Source organism: Macaca mulatta, chromosome 19 (genome assembly GCF_049350105.2).
Source record: "Macaca mulatta isolate MMU2019108-1 chromosome 19, T2T-MMU8v2.0, whole genome shotgun sequence".
Classification (NCBI taxonomy): domain Eukaryota; kingdom Metazoa; phylum Chordata; class Mammalia; order Primates; family Cercopithecidae; genus Macaca; species Macaca mulatta.
This window is the reverse complement of record NC_133424.1, coordinates 65,384,770-65,405,311: the sequence shown is the minus strand read 5'-3', so window position 1 is coordinate 65,405,311 and position 20,542 is coordinate 65,384,770. Positions and strand designations below refer to the sequence as shown.

General features: G+C 43.6%; 1 protein-coding gene and 1 long non-coding RNA gene across 8 annotated transcripts; both read left to right on the top strand.

The window, feature by feature from the left end:
* The first annotated feature begins 59 nt into the window (after nucleotides 1-59).
* On the top strand, nucleotides 60-20,243 carry ZNF347 (zinc finger protein 347). 7 transcript variants are annotated; one of them, XM_015124790.3, is made up of 5 exons: nucleotides 60-104; nucleotides 5,571-5,631; nucleotides 11,113-11,239; nucleotides 11,684-11,812; nucleotides 17,182-20,243. In XM_015124790.3, the coding sequence occupies exons 2-5, from the start codon at nucleotides 5,617-5,619 to the stop codon at nucleotides 19,428-19,430; spliced, it is 2,520 nt and encodes an 839-aa protein (XP_014980276.1). In that variant the 5' UTR covers nucleotides 60-104; nucleotides 5,571-5,616; the 3' UTR covers nucleotides 19,431-20,243. The 7 variants fall into 7 exon arrangements, with proteins under 7 accessions (XP_014980276.1, XP_014980275.1, XP_077837376.1 ...); XM_015124789.3 differs by having other exon boundaries at nucleotides 11,681-11,812; XM_077981250.1 differs by having other exon boundaries at nucleotides 60-218.
* Nucleotides 13,872-15,964, top strand: LOC144337305 (uncharacterized). The gene is made up of 2 exons (XR_013410278.1): nucleotides 13,872-15,173; nucleotides 15,481-15,964. It is a non-coding gene; the product is annotated as an uncharacterized LOC144337305 (long non-coding RNA).
* Nucleotides 20,244-20,542: the final 299 nt, after the last annotated feature.

The window sequence follows — 20,542 nt, the reverse complement described above, 5'->3', positions numbered from 1 at the left end:
CGCCCAGGCCCCGCCCCCAGAGTGCCCGGGCTCTTTTCCGCGCACGCGCAGTTTTCTGCAGTTCCGGAAGCGGATCGCGCTGGGTGGAGGTGACGCCGCCGAGCGTGAGTGTCCCTCAGTATGGATTAAACTTGCGAATCGCCCTGCCCTGTTTCCGCAGCCAGTTCCCGGGCTCGCTACAGACCTTAATATCCCCGCACCGCGCCCCTCCACCCCAGGTGTGGGTTCGGAGTCGCTTCCCTTTGGGTTGAAGTCGCTCTGAGGCTGCTCCCTGTCCCCGGCCTTTCGCGTCTTCCTCCCGCTTAAAACCCTTTCCTGACCCCTCCTCCCGCCCCGGGTTTTTTAAAGTCCTCACCCGCGAGGTGGATTCTCGCCGTGGGCACCTCCCAGCCTCGTCCTCGTCGGACCCTGCAGCGCAGCGCCGCAGCCCCAGTCCGGGGAAGGCCGCGTCCTCTGCCTGGTCCTGGGATCCTGTAGACGCCACCCCTCTCCCTAAGGCACCGTCGCCCCCCACCTCCCTCCTCCTCGTGCCGGGCCCTGCTGCTCCCCAGGCCTCGCCTTCGCAGTCACCGCTTCCCCTGCGCCCGCGTTGGGGAGGTGCCCGGGGCCTGCCTTGTGACACCCGGTGTTCTTGCCTGCCCAGCTCCAGCCCCTGGAAAATGCGCTCCTCCAAGATGCAGGCGTCTTACTCCAAACCCTCCTGTGAATGTGTGGGCCAAGGGGATTAGGAGATAGAGAGAGGGACAGAGACAGAGAGAGAAGTAGAAAAACTGAGAGGAAAGAATGAGGGGAACCCGTAAACAAATGGCAAAGTAGAGGATGGATGAGGGATTTGCAGAGATAGTAAGAGTGAAAGAAGGAACTGAGAAGGCAGGAGAAAAGCAATTGGAGAAATGTAGAGAAAAGCTCGATGTCCAGAGAGATGAAGGACAGCAAGGTAGGGAGAGGGGCAGAAAGTGGGAGGCTCCTCAGACAAGACAGTCCGGGAGAGGAGGAGGAAACTGGAGCCAGGGCAGACAGAGCAGCGTGGTGCTGGGACAGCAAGAGGGGCCCGCCAGTGACTAGGAGAGCAGAGGGAGAACCACAGTAGGCGGAGGCCTGGGATCTGGGGGTACCAGAGAGTGAGGCAGAGGTGTAGCAGGGAAGAGGAGATTTAACAGAGAGAGCAGAGACGGGAGAAGAAAGGGGCAGAAATATATGGACTTGGGGACAATGAAAAAATTGGGGAGAAATAGGAATCAGAGTTGAAACAAGGCCCCAGAATGGGACAGAACAGGTACAAGAGGAGGAAGAAGGGGAGAAACAGCAGGAGATGGGAGGGGCTCAAAACGACACGCAAAGAACCAGGGGAAAAACACAGAAAATAAAAAATAAGCTAATGTGAGAGTGAGACCTATGTAGAGAATGAGGGAGGGAAACAGTATGGAAGCAAGAGAGAGACCCTGGGGCCAGGTGAGTGGTGCGTTGATTAAATGTGATGGTTACGTTGTGACATTGGTTTCTTGGTATATAATACTGCAACACATTTAAAATATGTTTACTCAAATTATGCAGCTGCAAATGAGAATTGAAGAAACTCCTTTACGTAAAATGTGTAAGACATGCATTTGACAATTATTAGTATTAGTGCATAGCTTCATTTGCAATCACTATTCAAACCAGAGTGCAGTGACTTCGCTCATTTAGTTTTGAGTCCACTCACTTCCGTTTTCCTGGAATAAGGTAGGGTGTGGACGAGTGTATGAACTAAGAGGAAAAAGTATTTTTCCTTTGGTTTTCCTTCCTGTCGCACTCAATACAACAGTGCACATTCTACACAATGTCTCACCTCCACTCAGGAAAATGTGTGCGGATTTCTCCCACCAACAACCAATCTTTATCAGACACTGAGTGTCCTATAGTTCAACTCTGTACCTGGAGACAGGTTTCTGTACCTGAAACTCTGTACCTGGAGTTAGCATCAGATCCTACTGAGTGAGGCTCAGTTCCACGAAACTGCCCCTGAATCAGGTGCCAGTTGCAAGTCTCACGCTGGTACCTGAACTTCTGAGTGACCAGCTATACATTGGGGATTCCCTTGACATCCCCCTCCCAACCACCTCAGGTTCTATTAATTTGTAAGGGCAGCTCAAAGAACTCATGGGAACACTTCACTTAGTTTACACATTTGTTGTAAAGGATATTACAGAGGATACAGATGAACAGTCAGAAGGAAGAGCTGTCCTAGAAGGTGAAAGCAGAGGAGGGGTTAAGAGAACCACAGTATTTATCAGGTTACTCAAAAGTGTAAGTGACAGTTACCACTTGCATACTGTGTCTGAAGTAAGGGACAGTTTTAGACTGAGCTCTGAACCTGTAGCACCTCATCATGCAGCCTTTTTTTTTTGTTTTCTTTCTGAAACAGAGCCTCACTCTGTCACCCAGGCTGGAGTGCAATGGCACAATCTTGGCTCAAGGCAACCTCTGCCTCCCGAGTTCAAGCGATTCTCCTGCCTGCCTCAGCCTCCCAAGTAGCTGGGATTACAGGTGTGCGCCACTACACCCAGCTAATTTTTGTATTTTAGTAGAGACGAGGTTTTGCCATATTGGCCATGCTGGTCTCGAACTCCTGACCTCAAGTGATCCACCTGCCTTGGCCTTCCAAAGTGCTGGGACTACAGGCATGAGCCACCGCACCCGGCCTATGCTGTCTTCTTGTAGATAATGTCAGAGTTGAGTGAAATTGTAGGACCCCCGCCTCATGCCCCGAGCTGGGAGTCCCCTGGGAGTCCTCTGGTCATTGTGGGAAAAGCCACACACACATTTTAGTGACTAGAGGTGAAGTATTCTGTGTTTAATATGAGAGCAGAATGTAGAGTTGGGTATTTTCCTATCTCAGAGACTAAAGGAAAAGACCTCCAAGTGGCCCACCCACTCAGTAGTGACTGGGAATGGCCTGTTCCTACTTCTGGCTGCTGCTGAGCCTGCAATTGTGCACCACGTGCCAGCCTCACTCACAGTCTCAGGACAATATGCATGCCATCAATTTTAACTTTGTTTTTCTTCTCAATCCGTAAAGCTTTCAAAATTTTAACCTCAAGGGAATTCATCCCTGTACCCAGGGGGTGGTATTCTCCATTAATTCACGTACACAGGGCTGGGCACAGTGGCTCACACCTGTAGTACCAACACTTTCAGAGGCCAGGGTGGGAGGATTGCTTGAGTCCGGGAGTTCAAGACAAGCCTGGGCAACATAGCAAGACTCCTTGTCTACGAAAAATAGAAAAAAATAAGCTGGACATCGTGGCTTGCACCTGTGGTCCCAGCTACTTGCAAGGCTGAGTTGAGAGAATCGCTTGAGCCCAAGAGCTTGAGGCTACAGTAAGCCATGTTCATGCCATCACACTCTAGCCTGGGCAACAGAGTGAGACCCTGTCTCAAAAAAAAAAAAAGACGCACACAGAATAAAGTCTTTTTTTCTTCTATACTCCATCTTTAAAACAAAAAATACTCTAAATTGGCCAGGTACGGCGACTCACGCCTGTAATCCCAGCACTTTGAGAGGCTGAGGCAGGTGGATCACTTGAGGTCAGGAATTCGAGACCAGCCTGCCCAACATGGTGAAACACCATCTCTACTAAAAATACAAAAGTTAGCCAGGCATGGTGGCATGTGCCTGTGATCCTAGCTACTTGGGAGGCTGAGGCAGGAGAATCACTTGAACCTGGGAGGCGGAAGTTACAGTGAGCTGGGATCGCACCATTGTACTCCAGCCTGGGTGAAAAGAGTGAGACTTCATCTCAAAAAATAAAGATAAAAAACTCTAAACTACATTTCACTCTGTAGTAAGTACCCCTCTTCTATGCTCCATTTAAGTACACAATACACTACAATTTTTTTTTTTTTACTTTGTGTTTAATTCTTGCCTTCAGTTCTTGCTTGAACTGTTGCTTAAATCAAGCTTGCATACCCAACATTATTTTTCATATACCACTGACGTTCTTTTTCATTTACCACTGACAGCTCCATTTGAAATTCAATGTTTAATGTCCTGTCATCTTTCCATTCCTGTCAGTAGCATGTGGCACAGTTGAACACTTTCTCTTCTATTTTCTTGGCTTTTAGAACATCCCGTTGAGCTTTACACATCTGTTTGTTGTAATTTTCTTTTTTTTTTTTTTTTTTGAGACGGAGTCTTGCTCTGTCAACCAGGCTGGAGTGCAGTGGGGCAATCTCGGCTCACTGCAAGCTCCACCTCCCAGGTTCATGCCATTCTCCTGCCTCGGCCTCCCGAGTAGCTGGGATTACAGGCGCCCGCCACCTCGCCTGGATAATTTTTCGTATTTTTAGTAGAGACGGGGTTTCACCGTGTTAGCCAGGATGGTCTCGATCTCCTGACCTCGTGATCCGCCCGCCTTGGCCTCCCAAAGTGCTGAGATTACAGGCGTGAGCCACTGCACCCAACTATTTGTTGTAATTTTCTTATTGCCTCCCTGATCACATTGTGCTTTCCTCTTGTGTGTCCAGAACTTTCTGTTCTCTGAATATGGGCTTAGTCCTTCAGCCACTTTTTTTCTCTGTCCACACTCATTGCCTTTCCTTATCAACTCAGCTCATGGCTTTGAACCCCACCTGCACAGTTTCGTGTCACCTGCGGGACTCTCCCGTGAACTCTGGATCCTGTGTCTAGGCCTCCCAAAGTGCTGAGATTACAGACGTTAGCCACTGTGCCTGGCTAAATTTATTTATTTATTTATTTATTTATTTTTTAAGAGAAATGGTGTCTCACTATGTTATTTAGGCTGGTCTTAAACTCCTGGCCTTGGCCGGGCGCGGTGGCTCACGCCTGTAATCCCAGCACTTTGGGAGGCCGAGACGGGCGGATCACGAGGTCAGGAGATCGAGACCATCCTGGCTAACACGGTGAAACCCCGTCTCTACTAAAAAATACAAAAAACTAGCCGGGCGAGGTGGCGGGCGCCTGTAGTCCCAGCTACTCGGGAGGCTGAGGCAGGAGAATGGCGTGGACCCGGGAGGCGGAGCTTGCAGTGAGCTGAGATCCGGCCACCGCACTCCAGCCTGGGTGACAGAGCGAGACTCCGTCTCAAAAAAAAAAAAAAAAAAAAAAAAACTCCTGGCCTCAATTGATCTTTCTGCCTCAGCCTCCCAAAGTGCTAGGATTGTAGTATGAGCCACCACGTTCAGCCTCTACCTTTCGTTTCTGAGGCCAGAGAGGTGAGGGAAGCTGTTCTCTGCATGGGGTTTGGTCAGGGTTGGGTGTGTGCCCTGAATGGGAGAGCTCAGTCCAGCCCACCTCCCAATTGCTGCAGCGTGTGTGTGGGCTTCTCCAGCAGGAGAGCCGATTCTGAAGAAGGGGGTCAGAAACTCACTTACTGGTCTTCCCGTAGGAGCTTCTTGTCCCTGCATCGCCCTGGTGCAGTGGGCAGCTGAGACCGTCTTTCCACAGGGTGAGGTCTTCCCTGTGTGTGTGTGATTGTGCCATAGGAAGAGGATGTGTTGATTCTGAGCAATAAACAGCACATTTTGGATATTCAATATTGACTTCTAAAGGCACTTTCCTGTTACCTAAGGAGGAACGCTGGAAGAGGAGGAAGAGGAAGGAAAGAGAAGTCGGGCATGGCTCTCACCCAGGTAAAATAATATTATCAGTGGATTGTTCTGTCTCTTATTTCTTGCTGAAATGTCATTCTTTGAAGTTGGGAATCTTCTGAGTCTGAAGTGTCCTGCCTGACAGGTTTGCTCACACTCACCTGTGCCTTCCCTCAGTCTCTCATCTTGCTTAGATTCTATCTCCTGTGACCCAGTGACATGAACTTGGGAAGAGGCGGCACTGGGCATGGGCCTGGGAAGGGCTCACACCAGACATGGATGGAGACGGGGTGAGGGTCCCGTGGTGTCAGTGCTGTTGGGCAGCAGGGACTGTTCAGGGGCCACATCTGGATGCTCTATCAGCTCTCTGTGGACCAGGAGTAGAGAAGCTGCATGTGGAAGTCACGTGCTAATGTGCACAAATACCTGCTAAATTCTGTAAAATAAGGCTAATAAGGGAAAATTTTTCTGGTTCATTTATATTACATTTGAAGCTGACCAAGTGAGTCACTGCATTTCCAACCTCAAACTCTTATTAATGACTGGGAATGGAATGGGAATTTTAGACTGACAGACATCAGTGACAGAAGATTCTTTCATCCCATCATCTATTTTAATACATGAAATCAACCTAAATGGAAAATGCAGGAGAATCATTGAACTATTCTCAGAAAACCCATAGAATGGAGACTGATGTTTCTGCAGGGACCATTGTGTAGCGGGTGCTAGGTGAGAATGGTTATTATTTTGTTCAGTTATAGGAGCAGAACTTCTTTCACATTAGAGAGGATAGAACCATGTTCTTGTTTTACCAATTTTTTTTTTTTTGAGACGGAGTCTTGCTCTGTCACCCAGGCTGGAGTGCAGTGGCGTGATTTCAGCTCACTGCAAGCTTCGCCTCCCAGGTTCCCGCCATTCTCCTGTCTCAGCTTCCCAAGTAGCTGGGACTACAGGCGCCCGCCACCACGCCTGGCTAATTTTTTGTATTTTTAGTAGAGACGGGGTTTCACTGTGTTAACCAGGATGGTCTCGATCTCCTGACCTCATGATCCACCTGCCTTGGCCTCCCAAAGTGCTGGGATTACAGGTGTGAGCCACCGTGCCTGGCCTGTTTTTACCAATTATTAAATACTCTATTTATTGTATTTATTTATTTTGAGAGAGTCTCAAAGTGGCACCCAGGCTGAAGTGCAGTGACATGATCTCGACTCACTGCAACCTCTACCTCCTGGGCTCAATCAATCCTGCTGCCTCAGACTCCCAAGTAGCTGAACTACAGGCACACATCATCATGCCTGGCTAATTTTTGTATTTTCTGTAGAGACAGGGTTTTACCATGTTACCCAAGCTGGTCTCGGACTCCTGAGCTCAACTGATTCACCCACCTTGGCCTCCCAAAGTGCTGGGATTACAGACGTGAGCCCCCACACCCGGCCCTGTTTCTCTTTTGTTTGTTTGTTTTTTTTTTGAGACGGAGTCTCGCTCTGTCGCCCAGGCTGGAGTGCAGTGGCGCGATCTCGGCTCACTGCAAGCTCCGCCTCCTGGGTTTACGCCATTCTCCTGCCTCAGCCTCCTGAGTAGCTGGGACTACAGGCGCCCGCCACCGCGCCCGGCTAATTTTTTGTATTTTTAGTAGAGACGGGGTTTCACCGTGGTCTCGATCTCCTGACCTTGTGATCCGCCCGCCTCGGCCTCCCAAAGTGCTGGGATTACAGACGTGAGCCCCCACACCCGGCCCTGTTTCTCTTATTTTAAACATTATATGTTGTATTTATCTGTTTTACAGTGTAACTCCAAACAAACTTGCAGCTTATGTCCTAAGACGTAAAGCATCACCTTTCCTGTCCAGTCTTCTACCCTCCCTCTTGTCTCAGTGGGGAAACAGTGTTGTCAGTTTTGTGTCAAGAGACAGCTCAAGTCCTATAGAGATGTGTTTATAGATTGTTATAACATTAAGAACAAAATTTTTGGCCGGGCGCGGTGGCTCACGCCTGTAATCTCAGCACTTTGGGAGGCCGAGGCGGGCGGATCACAAGGTCAGGAGATCGAGACCACGGTGAAACTCCGTCTCTATTAAAAAAAATACAAAAAATTAGCCGGGCGCGGTGGCGGGCGCCTGTAGTCCCAGCTACTCAGGAGGCTGAGGCAGGAGAATGGCGTGAACCCGGGAGGCGGAGCTTGCAGTGATCCGAGATCGCGCCACTGCACTCCAGCCTGGGCGACAGAGTGAGACTCCGTCTCAAAAAAAAAAAAAAAACAAAATTTTTCAGTGAATGTTTTTTGGGTTTTGTTTGTTTGTTTGTTTGTTTTGAGACAGAATCTCACTCTGTCACCCAGGCTGGAGTGGTGCAATCTCGGCTCACTGCAACCCCTGCCTCCTGGACTCAAGCAAGTCTTTTGCCTCAGCCTCTAGAGTGGCTGGGACTACAGTTGCATGCCACCATGCCCAGCTAGTTTTTATATTTTTCGTAGAGACAAGGTTTCACCATGTTGACCAGGCTGGTCCAAACTTTTGACCTGAAGGGATCAGCCCACTTGGTCTCCCAAAATGCTGGGATTACCGGCATGAGCCACCATGCCCGGCCCTTCAGTGAGTGTTTTGTTGTGACATTTTAGCCTGCAGATTTTGAAAATTTACGTGTTTTCATGTTAGGAAAGATCGATAGCTCATTCTCCATCTTTTTTGGAGCCTTCTCTGAATGAGGAGAGAGTGGATGTTTTAACTTTCACTGTTGTTATTACTAAACTGTGTATATGTGATGTGAGTGCATGTTTTTTTATTAAGCACACGTCATGATTTCTTTTTTTTTTTGAGACAGAGTCTTACTCTGTCACCCAGGCTGGAGTGTAGTGGTGCGATCTCAGCTCACTGCAACCTCTGTCTCCCGGGTACAAGCGATTCTCCTGCCTCAGCCTCCCGAGTAGCTGGAATTATAGGCATCCGCCATCACACCAGCTAATTTTTGTATTTTTAGTAGAGACAGGGTTTCACCATGTTGGTCAGGCTGGTCTCGAACTCCTGACCTCAGGTGATCCATCTGACTCAGCCTTCCAAAGTGCTGGGATTATAGGTGTAAGCCACCGCACCTAGCCTACGCATCGTGATTTCAAATAAGTTTTGTGCTTTTTAGCAATTCAAATTGTATCTTAAATATTTTCTGTGCCCTTAAATTTGTCTCAACTATCACATTAATGATTTAATAGTAAGAATAGTAACATATTATGGGCATAAATAAATGTGTATATATGCAGTTACCTTTTATGAAGTTCCATATTATTCATGAACTTGTTTCAACTTTGCTCATTTAGGTACTTTTCATGTTCTTTTACTTAACTATTTGATTCTTTTTTTTTTTTTTTTGAGACAGAGTCTCGCTCTTTCACCCAGGCTGGAGTGCAGTGGCGCAATCTTGGCTCACTGCAAACTCTGCCTTCCGGGTTCATGCCATTCTCCTGCCTCAGCCTCCCGAGTAGCTGGGACTACACGTGCCTGCCACCACACCCAGCAAATTTTTTGTATTTTTTTAGTAGAGACGGGGTTTCAACGTATTAGCCAGGATGGTCTTGATCTCCTGACCTCATGATCCGCCTGCCTCGGTCTCCCAAAGTGCTGGGATTACAGGCATGAGCCAACGGGCCTGGCCAACTATTTGATTCTTTAGGTTTAATTCTTATTCCCAGACACCTGGATTTAGGTGCTTGCTCTGACATTTTAGCTCTTTGACTTGACGCAAGTTTCTTAGAGTATCTGTTATATATTTATCTGTTAGTAAGATGGGAACAGATCTTTCTCTCATGGGCTATCATATTCATATACAAGCTAGTACATGCAAGACATTTATTTAGAATAATGCCAGACCAAGCACGGTGACTTGCGCCTATAATCCCAGCACTTTAGGAGGCCAAGGCGGGCAGATCATCTGAGGTCAGGAGTTTGAGACCAGCCTGGTCAACATGGTAAAACCCCGTCTCTACTAAAAGTACAAAAATTAGCCAAGCATGGTGGTGGGTGCCTGTAATTCCAGCTATTTGGGAGGCTGAGGCAGGAGAATTGCTTGAACCCAGGAGGTGGAGGTTGCAGTGAGACAAGATCATGCCACTGCACTCCAGCCTGGGCGATAGAGCGACTCTGTCTCAAAAAAATAAGTAAGTAAATAAATAAATAAGTAGAATAATGCCTTGCACTTGGGAAGTGCTCAGAAACATCTGTCATTGCGATGATCATCACAGTTTTTAGATTCTAACCTGTCTTTCTTTAAATTCACTGTACACATTTTCATCTCGTAAGACATCACTCACGCTGTAGATCATCTGGATACTGAATATCACTCGGTGTGTCAGACATAATATATAACACTTCAATAAAGATAACCCGGTGTTGGTTTTTTATTTGTATATTTGTATAGTTTTTGTATTGTCTACCAAACTGAGAAATCAACACTGATTTAAAGACTATCCTAACCTCTTATAGAAAAGTATAGGAAGACAGAATTAAGAAAACATTCTGCCCAAAAATACCTGTGTGTGTGAGAATGTGGTGAAAACAGACCCAGTTTCTCCTACTGTACTCTCACAACAGAGAACACGATCCCAGATGTCCTGGGTTTTCCCATACACACACCAAGCGAGCAGTTCTGCACTGGACACCAGCTGAGTGACCTCCTATTCAGTTCAATTCTGACACTATCTACCTGGACATAGCATCAGATCCCACAGGTTGAGGGCTCAGTCCCACAAGAGTGTACCCACTTCCATACCAGCTGCAAATACAAGTGGCCTTTTGCTTCTCACTGACTGGCTTATATATCATGAATTCCCATGACCCTCTCCTCAGGTTTGAATGATTTGCTAGAATGGCTCACAGAAATCAGGGGAACACTTTATTTATATTGACCCATTTATTATATGGGATATTACAGAATATACAGATGAACAGCCAGATGTAAGCAGTCTATTGGGTAAGGTACGGGAAAAGGAGCATGGCATGGTGGTGCTTTCCTGTAATCCCAACTACTTGGGAGGCTGAGTGCTGTCTTTGTTGGGGGTCTGGGGGGCATTCTCAGAGCCTCCATGTGTTTCCCTATCCTGAAACTTGTTCAGGCCCTGTCCTTTTGGGTTATTATGGGGGCTTCATTACGTGGGCATGATTGCTTACATCTTTGGCTATTGGTGATCAACTGAGCCTTCAGCCCCCATCCCCTCAGGGGAAGTTGGGGGATGGGGCTCGAAGTCCCAACTTTCTAATCCTGCCTTGGTCTTTCTGGTAACCACCCCCCATTCTGAAACTATCTTGGGGCCTCCAGCCACCAGTCATCTTATTAGCTTACAAAGGCACTTATCACTCCAGAGATTCCAAGTGAGATGTATGTCAGGAAAGGGGGATGAAGACCATATGTATATTTTATTATATCACAACTTCGATGTTGTCCCACTCACTTCAGTTTCATCTATTTTCCCTTCTCATTTTATGTGAAGTTTGGAACTTTCTTCATATCCCCTTGGTGAATGTGTTTTTCATTTTAGGGACAGGTGACATTCAGGGATGTGGCTATAGAATTCTCTCAGGAGGAGTGGACATGCCTGGACCCCGCTCAGAGGACTTTGTACAGGGATGTGATGTTGGAGAATTATAGGAACCTGGCCTCCCTGGGTGAGGATGACTTTCTTCCAGAAGTCAGGATCTTCCCCTGTGTATCTTTTCATTTTCCATGTGGGTCTCTTGGGAGCTCCTGCATTGCTTGGCTGAAACTGAAGCTGTGTTGACTCAAAAATGAAAGTCTCCATAATGTGGAAACTGGATTTTAATTGTCCTCTTCCCGATATCACTGGAGGGTTTCAGGACTTTTAAAATATCCAATTCCCTGTTTTCTATCCCCATGCTTTGATTTAGTGGTTTTGGGATGAGAGCTATATATTTGCATATTATAGTGTTTCCTAACAATTTATAAGGAAGCATTTAGTGGATGAATTTTTGAAGTGTTTTTTCAGATACAGCTGTAAAGTCCTCCCTCCTCATGTAAACATAGGACTGGGACTCTGGAAACATAGGACTGGGACTCTACAGCCCATTGTTTTCCTTTCTTTTCATAAGCAGGAATCTCTTGTTTTGACCTCAGTATTATCTCTATGTTGGAGCAAGGGAAGGAGCCTTTCACTGTGGAGAGCCAAGTACAGATAGCAAGAAACCCAGATGGATGGGAATGGATCAAAGCCGTAATTACAGGTAAGAGTTCGGATGGGTAGAGAAAATGCCGCTTATTAAATAGTGTTTAGGAAACTCTATGCAAATTTGAGAGTTCTATGGGAGAACAGAAATTTGAATCCTGTGACCTCTGAACAGAAATCTTTATTTGCCCCCTTTTGTCTGTCCTTTAGACTTGTACTATATCCTTTCACCTTCCAATGGTGCTGCAGCTCAAACAGACAAAGGCAAAGTCTTTATCATGATGGATGACAATGTTATCTAGCTTCTGAGAACTCTTGTTCCTTGACTCTATGTGGCACAGGGAGGGCTGTTACAAAAAGGTTGTTTGATGTCCTTTGGTGTTTCCTTCTGTAGTTGATTCTATCTGATGCCCAGTTCTCAGACATATAGATCCAAATTCTATATAGTTTGCTAAATTTTAAGAGTGTTTTAGTGGAGTTGTTAGGTTTTTCTAAATATAAAATCATGTCATCTGCAAAGAAGTATGTTTTGACTTCTTCCTTTTCAATTTGTATGTTTTTTATTTCTTTCTCTTGCCTAATTGCTTTGGCTAGAACATCAGTGCTATGTTGAATAGATGTCGTGAAAGTGGACATCCTTGTCTTTCAGATCTTAGCAGAAAGGCTTTCAATTTTTTCCTGTTTACTATGTTCCCTCTGGATTTGTCATATATGGCTTTTATCATGCTTAGGTATGTTTTTTCTGTACACAAGTTGTTGAGACTTTTTATTATGGAGAGATATTGATTTTATTGAGTCATTTTCCAGCATCTATTGAAATGATAATATGCTTCTTGTCCTTGATTCTGTTGATGTGATGAATCACATTAATTGATTTGTGTGTGTTAAACTATCCTTGCATTCCTGGAATAAATCCTACTTGATCATGGTGAATGTCTTTTTAATGTGTTGTTGAATTCTATTTGCTAATTCTATTTTGTCAAGGATTTTTGCATGTATATTCATCAGGGGTATTGGCCTATAGTTTTCTTTTTGTTGTTGTGTCCTTGTCTGTATTTTGGTATCAGGGTAATGCTGGCCTCGTAAAATGAGTTTGGAAATATGTGCTCCCTTCAGTTTTTGAAATAGTTTGAGTAGAATTAGTATTCTTTATTTTTTCTTTTCTTTCTTTCTTTCTTTATTATTATTATTATTATTATTATTTTGAGATAGTCTCTCTGTCTCTCTCTCTCACCCAGACTGGAGTGCAGTGGCACAATCATAGCTTACTGCAAACTGAAACTCCTGGGCTCAACTGACCCTCCCTCCACATCCTCCCCAGTAGCTGGCGTTACAGGTGCACACTACCATGCCCAACTAATTGTGGGGTTTTTTGTTTGTTTGTTAGTTTGTTTTTGAGATGGAGTCTCGTTCTCTTGCCCAGGCTGGAATGCAGTGATGTGATCTCGGCTTACTGCAACCTCTGCCTCCCAGGTTCAAACGATTCTCCTGCCTCAGCCTCCCAAGTAGCTGGGATTACAGGTGTCTGCCACCACACTTGGCTGATTTTTGTATTTTTAGTAAAGACGGGGTTTCACCATGTTGGCCAAGCTGGTCTTGAACTCCTGACCTCAGGTGATCCTCCTGCCTTGACCTCCCAAAGTGCTGGGATTACAGGCATGAGCCACCGTGCCTGGCCGAATCGTTTTTTATTTTCTAGTAGAGCTGAGGTCTTGATGTGTTGCCCAGGCTGGTCTCAAACTTCTGGCATCAAGCAATCCTCCCATCTTAGCCTCCCAAACTGTTGGGATTATAGGCATGAGCCAACATGCGTAACCAGTATTAACTATTCTTCAAGTGTTTGGTAGAATTCAGCAGTGAATTCATTCAATCCTGGGCTTTTCTTCTACATGAATTTTTTTTTTTTTTTTTTCAGCTTCAATTTTGTTATTGGTGTCTTCAGGTTTTCTATTTCTTCATGGTTCAATCTTGATAGGTTGTATGTGTCCAGAAACGCATCCCTTTCTTCTAGGTTTTAAAATTTGTTTATATGTAGTTGTTCATAATTGTCTCTAATGGTCCGTTGTGTATCAGTTCTAATGTTTTCTGTTTTGTCTCTGATTTTATTAATTTGGGTGTACCTCCTCCTGACCTTTTATTTCAATTTAGCTAAAAGTTTGTTGATTTTGCTTATCTTTTTAAAAAAACCTACTTTTCAAGTTAGGCATGGTGCCTCACGCCTATAATCCCAGGAACTTGGGAGACTGAGGAAGGAGAATTGCTTGAGGCAGGGAGTTCAAAACAGCCTGGGCAACATAGTAAGAGACCCCATCTCTAAAAATAAAATGAAAATTAGCCAATCATGGTAGTGTATGCCTGTAGTCCCAGCTACTTGGGAGGCTGAGGCAGGAGGATCACTTAAACCCAGGAGTTCAAGGCTGCAGTGAGCTATGATTGGGCCACTGTACTCCAGCCTTTGTGAGAGAGGTAGACCCCATCTCTTAAAAAAAATATTTTTAGGCCGGGTGTGGTGGCTCACAGCTGTAATCCCAGTACTTTGGGAAGCCAAGGCGGGTGGATCACCTGAGGTCGGGAGTTTGAGACCAGCCTGACCAACCTGGAGAAACCCCATCTCTACTAAAAATACAAAATTAGCTGGGTGTGGTGACACATGCGTGTAATCCCAGCTACTCAGGAGTCTGAGGCAGGAGAATCTTTTGAACTCGGTAGGCAGAGGTTGTGGTATCGCCAGTATCGCGCCACTGCATTCCAGCCCGGGCAATAAGAGCGAAACTCCATCTCAAAAAAAAATTTTTTTTAATCCTACTTTTCATTTTATTGATCTTAGATATTGTGTTTTTAGTCTTTATTTTGTTTAGTTCTGTTGTGATCTTTATTATTCCTTTCCCTCTACTACTTTTGGGTTTGATTTGTTCTTGCTTTTCTAGTTGAGGTGTATCATTAGGTACTTTATTTGTTGACTTACTATTTTTTTGATATAGGTGTTTATTGCTACAAACTTTCCTCTTTTTGCTGCTTTTTCTGTATCCTATAGATTGTGCTATTTTGCATTTTAATTTGTTTCAGGAAATTTTTAGCCAGGCATGGTGGTGGCTCATGCCTGTAATCGCAGCACTTTAGGAGGCTGAGGCGGGCAGATTGCTTGAGCTCAGGAGTTTGAGACCAGCCTGAGCAACATAGCCAAACTCCGTCTTTGTAAAATATACAAAAATTAGCTGGGCATGGTGGCGTGTGCCTGTGGACTTTGCTACTTGGGGGACTGAGGTGGGTGGATCACTTGAGCTGCACTCCAGGGTAGGTGACAGAGCAAGACCTTATCTCAAAAAAAAAAAAAAAAAAGGGAAAGAAATGTTTATATTTCCTTCTTAATTTCTTCATTAACTCAATGGCTGTTCAGGAATATGTCATCTAATTTCCATGTGTTTGTGTATCTTCTTTTTTTTTTTCTAGACAGAGTCTTGCTGTGTCACCCAGGCTGGAGTGTGTGGCACAATCTTGGCTCACTGCAACCTCCACCTCCTGGGATCAAGCAATTCTTCTGCCTCAGCCTCCCAAGTAGCTGGGATTATAGGCATGTGCCACCACTCCTGGCTAATTTTTGTATTTTTAGTAGAAACAGGGTTTCACCATGTTGGCCAGGCTGGTCTCTAACTCCTGACCCCAGGTAATCTGCCCACTTTGGCCTCCCAAAATGTTGGGATTACAGGCGTGAGCCACTGTGCCCAGCTATATTTGTGTATCTTCTGAGGCTCTTCTTGTTGGTTTCTAGTGTTATTTTACTCTGGTCAGAAAAGATACTAGATACAATTTTGACTTTTTTGAATTTATTGAGACTTGTTTGGTGTTTTAATATATAATCTGTCCTGAAGCATAATCCACGTGCTGATGAGAAGAATATGTATTTTGCAACAGTTGGATAAAATGGTCTGTAAGTGTCTGTTAGGGCATGGAACATGCCTGTAATTTTAGCTACTTGGGAGGCTGAGGAGAGAGGAATGCTTAGGGCCAGAAATTCAAGGCTGCAGTGCACTGTTAACTCACCTGTGAATAAGCACTGCACAACAGCCTGGGCAACACAGGGAGATCCCATCTGTTTAAAATAGGAAAAAAAAAAAAAAGTCTTTTTTAAGTTCATTTAGTCTGCAGTATACTTTAACTCTAATTTTTTTTAATTGGTTTTCTGCCTGGATGATCTATTCATTAACAAAAATTGTGTTTTGAAGTCCTCTAATATTATTGTATTGCTTCCTATCTCTGCCTTTAGATTTATTAACATTAGGTTTACATATTAGGGTGTGTATGTATTTGTTATATCCTTTTGCTAAGTTGATCCTTTTCTCGTTATATACTGACCTTGTCTCTTTTTACACTTATTGACTTGAAGTCTGTTTTATCTAATTGCTGCTCTTTTTTTATTTCTTTTTCCATCTCCTCACTTTTTGTCTACATATATCCTTATAGGTGAAGTGAGTTTGTTTGTTGTAGGCAACATATAGTTAGCTGTGTTTTATAATCCATTCAGCAGGCCTCTCTCTTGTAATTGGAGAATTTAGTCCATTTATATTTAATGTTATTATTGATAGGTAAGGACTTATACTACCAGAGAAAATCACTTAAGCACAAAGGAAGACAGTAAGAAAGAAAGCCAGAGAGGAGTTAGAAAACAATTAGAAAAGAAGTAACAAAATGACAGTATGTTTTAATTCATTGCTCTTTATTATTAATATGTCTATTACAGGCTTTTACTTTGTGGTGACCATAAAATAAGACTTACAAAAACACCCTATAGCTTTTAACAGTTTATCTCAAATCAATATCAACTTACCTTTGATTGCAGAAAAAAGAAACTAAAACCTCTGTGTGTATTCATTCCCTTCTCACCCTGCATTTTGAATTTTTTATGTCACAATTTATGTTGTGTACTGCCTATCTCTTAACAAATTGTTGTGCTTATTTTTAATAGTTTTATCTTTTGGCCCTCTTAGTAAATATATAAATGGTTTGCACACCATGATTATGATATTAATATTAGTGTAACAGTTACATTGTGTCATTTTCTTTGGATTTGAAGAACTCCCTTTATCATTTCTTGTAAAACAGGTCTGATCATGGTAAATTCCCTTAGCTTTGTTTGTCTGGGGAAGACTGTCTCTCCTTTATTACTGAACGATTGCTTTGCTGGCTACAGTCTTGTAGGTTGGGAACTAGGCTTCCATGCTATTAACTTGAATTACATGGAATCAACTTTTCTTTATTAAACAATCCTCTTTCTTTTTTGTGTTCCTAAAAATTGAATATTATTGTTCTGAAGTTTCATAAATCTTTTCAGTATAAGAATTGCTTTTGGTGTAATATTGTTTTTCAGTGTAAAATACTTGTTTACATACTACAATTAATTGGAAACCTACGGATCTTTATATCTTGTAGCTCTCTCTTCTGAATTTTTAATGAAAGATTTACCACACAAAGGGAAGAGTAATAAAGGAGAAATATTCCAAACAGTGATGTTGGAAAGACAGGAAAGCCATGACATTGAAGGCTGTTCCTTCAGGGAAGTCCAGAAAAATACGCATGACCTTGAGTATCAATGCAGAGATGCTGAAGGAAATTACAAAGGAGTGCTTATGACCCAAGAAGGCAATCTCACTCATGGAAGAGAGGAACATGATAAAAGAGATGCAAAAAACAAGCTTATTAAAAATCAGCTTGGATTAAGCCTTCAGTCACATCTGCCTGAACTGCAGCTTTTTGAATATGAAGGGAAAATTTATGAATGTAATCAGGTTGAGAAGTCTTTCAACAATAGTTCCTCAGTTTCATCACTTCAACAAATGCCTTATAATGTCAAAACGCACATTTCTAACAAGTATCTCAAAGATTTTATCTCTTCTTTATTACTCACACAGGGGCAAAAAGCAAATAATTGGAGAAGCCCTTACAAATCTAGTGGATGTGGCATAGTCTTTCCTCATAATTCACACCTTGTGAGTCATCAAAGAAGTCATACTAAAGAGAAACCTTACAAATGTTATGAGTGTGGCAAAGCCTTTAGAACACGTTCAAACCTAACTACCCATCAGGTAATCCATACTGGCGAAAAACGTTACAAATGTAATGAGTGTGGTAAGGTCTTTAGTCGAAATTCACAACTCTCACAACATCGGAAAATTCACACTGGAGAGAAACCTTATAAATGTAACGAATGTGGCAAGGTCTTCACTCAGAATTCACACCTTGCAAGACATCGAGGAATTCATACTGGAGAAAAACCTTATAAGTGTAATGAGTGTGGGAAAGCCTTTAGAGCTCGTTCAAGCCTAGCTATCCATCAGGCAACCCACAGTGGAGAAAAACCTTACAAATGTAATGAATGTGGCAAGGTCTTCACTCAAAATTCACACCTTACAAATCACTGGAGAATTCACACTGGAGAGAAACCCTACAAGTGTAATGAGTGTGGCAAAGCCTTTGGTGTTCGTTCAAGCCTAGCTATTCATCTGGTAATTCACACCGGAGAAAAGCCTTACAAATGTCACGAATGCGGCAAGGTCTTTAGGCGTAATTCACACCTTGCAAGGCATCAGCTAATTCATACTGGAGAGAAACCTTACAAGTGTAATGAGTGTGGCAAAGCCTTTAGAGCACATTCGAACCTAACCACCCATCAGGTCATCCATACTGGAGAAAAACCTTACAAATGTAATGAATGTGGCAAGGTCTTCACTCAAAATTCACACCTTGCAAATCATCAAAGAATTCATACTGGAGTGAAACCTTATATGTGTAATGAGTGTGGCAAAGCATTCACTGTGTATTCAAGCCTAACTACCCATCAGGTCATCCATACTGGAGAAAAACCTTACAAATGTAATGAGTGTGGCAAGGTCTTCACTCAGAATTCACACCTTGCAAGACATCGGGGAATTCATACTGGAGAGAAACCTTATAAATGTAATGTATGTGGCAAGGTCTTTAGGCATAATTCATACCTTTCAAGGCATCAGCGAATTCATACTGGAGAGAAACCTTACAAGTATAATGAGTATGGCAAAGCCTTTAGTGAACATTCAAACCTAACTACCCATCAGGTCATCCATACTGGCGAAAAACCTTACAAGTGTAATGAGTGTGGCAAGGTCTTCACTCAGAATTCACACCTTGCAAGACATCGGAGAGTTCATACTGGAGATAAACCTTACAAGTGTAGTGAATGTGGCAGAGCCTTTAGTCAAACATCAAAGCTTGCAAGGCATCAGAGAGTTCATACTGGAGAGAAACCATATGAGTGTAATCAGTGTGGGAAAGCCTTTAGTGTCCGTTCAAGCCTAACTACCCATCAGGCAATCCATAGTGGAAAAAAACCTTACAAATGCAATGAGTGTGGGAAGGTCTTCACTCAGAATTCGCACCTTGCAAGACATCGAGGAATTCATACTGGAGATAAACCTTACAAGTGTAGTGAGTGTGGCAAAGCCTTTAGTCAAACTTCAAAACTTGAAAGGCATCAGAGAGTTCATACCGGAGAGAAACCATATGAGTGTGGGAAACCCTTTAGTATCTGTTCAAGCCTAACTACCCATCAGACAATCCATACTGGTGGAAAACCTTACAAATATAACGTGTGGAAAGTTCTAAAGTCAGAGTTCAAACCTTGCAAGTCATCACAGGATTCATAGTGGGGAGAAACCTTACAAATGAAGGTGGTAACTTTTGCAGTTAGAATTCATTCCTTTGACAACATCAGAGAATTTATTCCTGAGAGATTCCTTGAAAATGCAATGACTGGCTGGACGCGGTGGCTCACGCCTGTAATCCCAACACTTTGGGAGTCCAAGGCAAGTGGATCACCTGAGGTCACGAGTTCAAGACCAGCCTGACCAACAGGGTGAAACCCCATTTCTGCTAAAAGTGCAAAATTAGCTAGGCCTGGTGGCACATGCCTGTAATCCCAGCTATATAGGAGGCTGAGGCAGGAGAATCACTTGAACCCAGGAGGTGGAGGTTGCAGTCAACCAAGATTGTGCCATTGCACTCCATCCTGGGCAAAAAGAGCGAAACTCCATCATAAAGGAAAAAGAAAATGCAATGACTGTGGTGAACTCCTCATGAGTTCAAGTATTAATAGACATCCAAGAGTCCATAATAATGAGAAATCACATAAATGTACTGTGTGTGGCAGAGGCTTTATTCAGGCCTCACAGCTTTGTAGGCATTAAAGTCTACATATTTGATGGAACCACACAAATGCAATGTGTATCCTGAAGCTCTTACTCTAAGACTGTAACTGTAGGTGAGGATTCATACAAAGAGTGACTCAGTCTCTAGTTCTTTGATTCACTTTTAATATGATAAACTGCACGATAATTACACATCCCCATATGGTAAAACTTAAGACATTATATATTTCAAAGGTTGAAGGACATTTGGAAATGGCTGCTTACCTTCAGGTTATAAAATCTTTCATTCCATTGTTTGAGGTTTCTTAAAAAGAGTACTGTTTGTGACTTTCAACCTGAACTATGGATCTGTGGCTATTTTGCATCCTTAATCACCTTTCATGGTGCCTGTCTGGGAAAGAAACGCAGTATGGAAAGGCCTACTTCATTACATGAGGATAATTTTTATCTATGTTTATTGAAGAAGGAGGACTCTGCCTTATAAAGTTAAATCTTCTCTCAATTGAGAGACCATGGTTTAGGAGCAGAAAATAATGTAAAACTATGATTATCAATCATCATACTGATTGTGTTCAAGGTGCTCTTCTGAGAGACACCATGGGTTTTAGGGA

Coding starts and splice junctions, on each gene's coding strand:
- ZNF347 (XM_015124789.3), top strand. Junction 11,240..11,680: donor TAGGAACCTGGCCTCCCTGG/GTGAGGATGACT, acceptor TCTTTTCATAAG/CAGGAATCTCTTGTTTTGAC. Junction 11,813..17,181: donor GATCAAAGCCGTAATTACAG/GTAAGAGTTCGG, acceptor TATATCTTGTAG/CTCTCTCTTCTGAATTTTTA.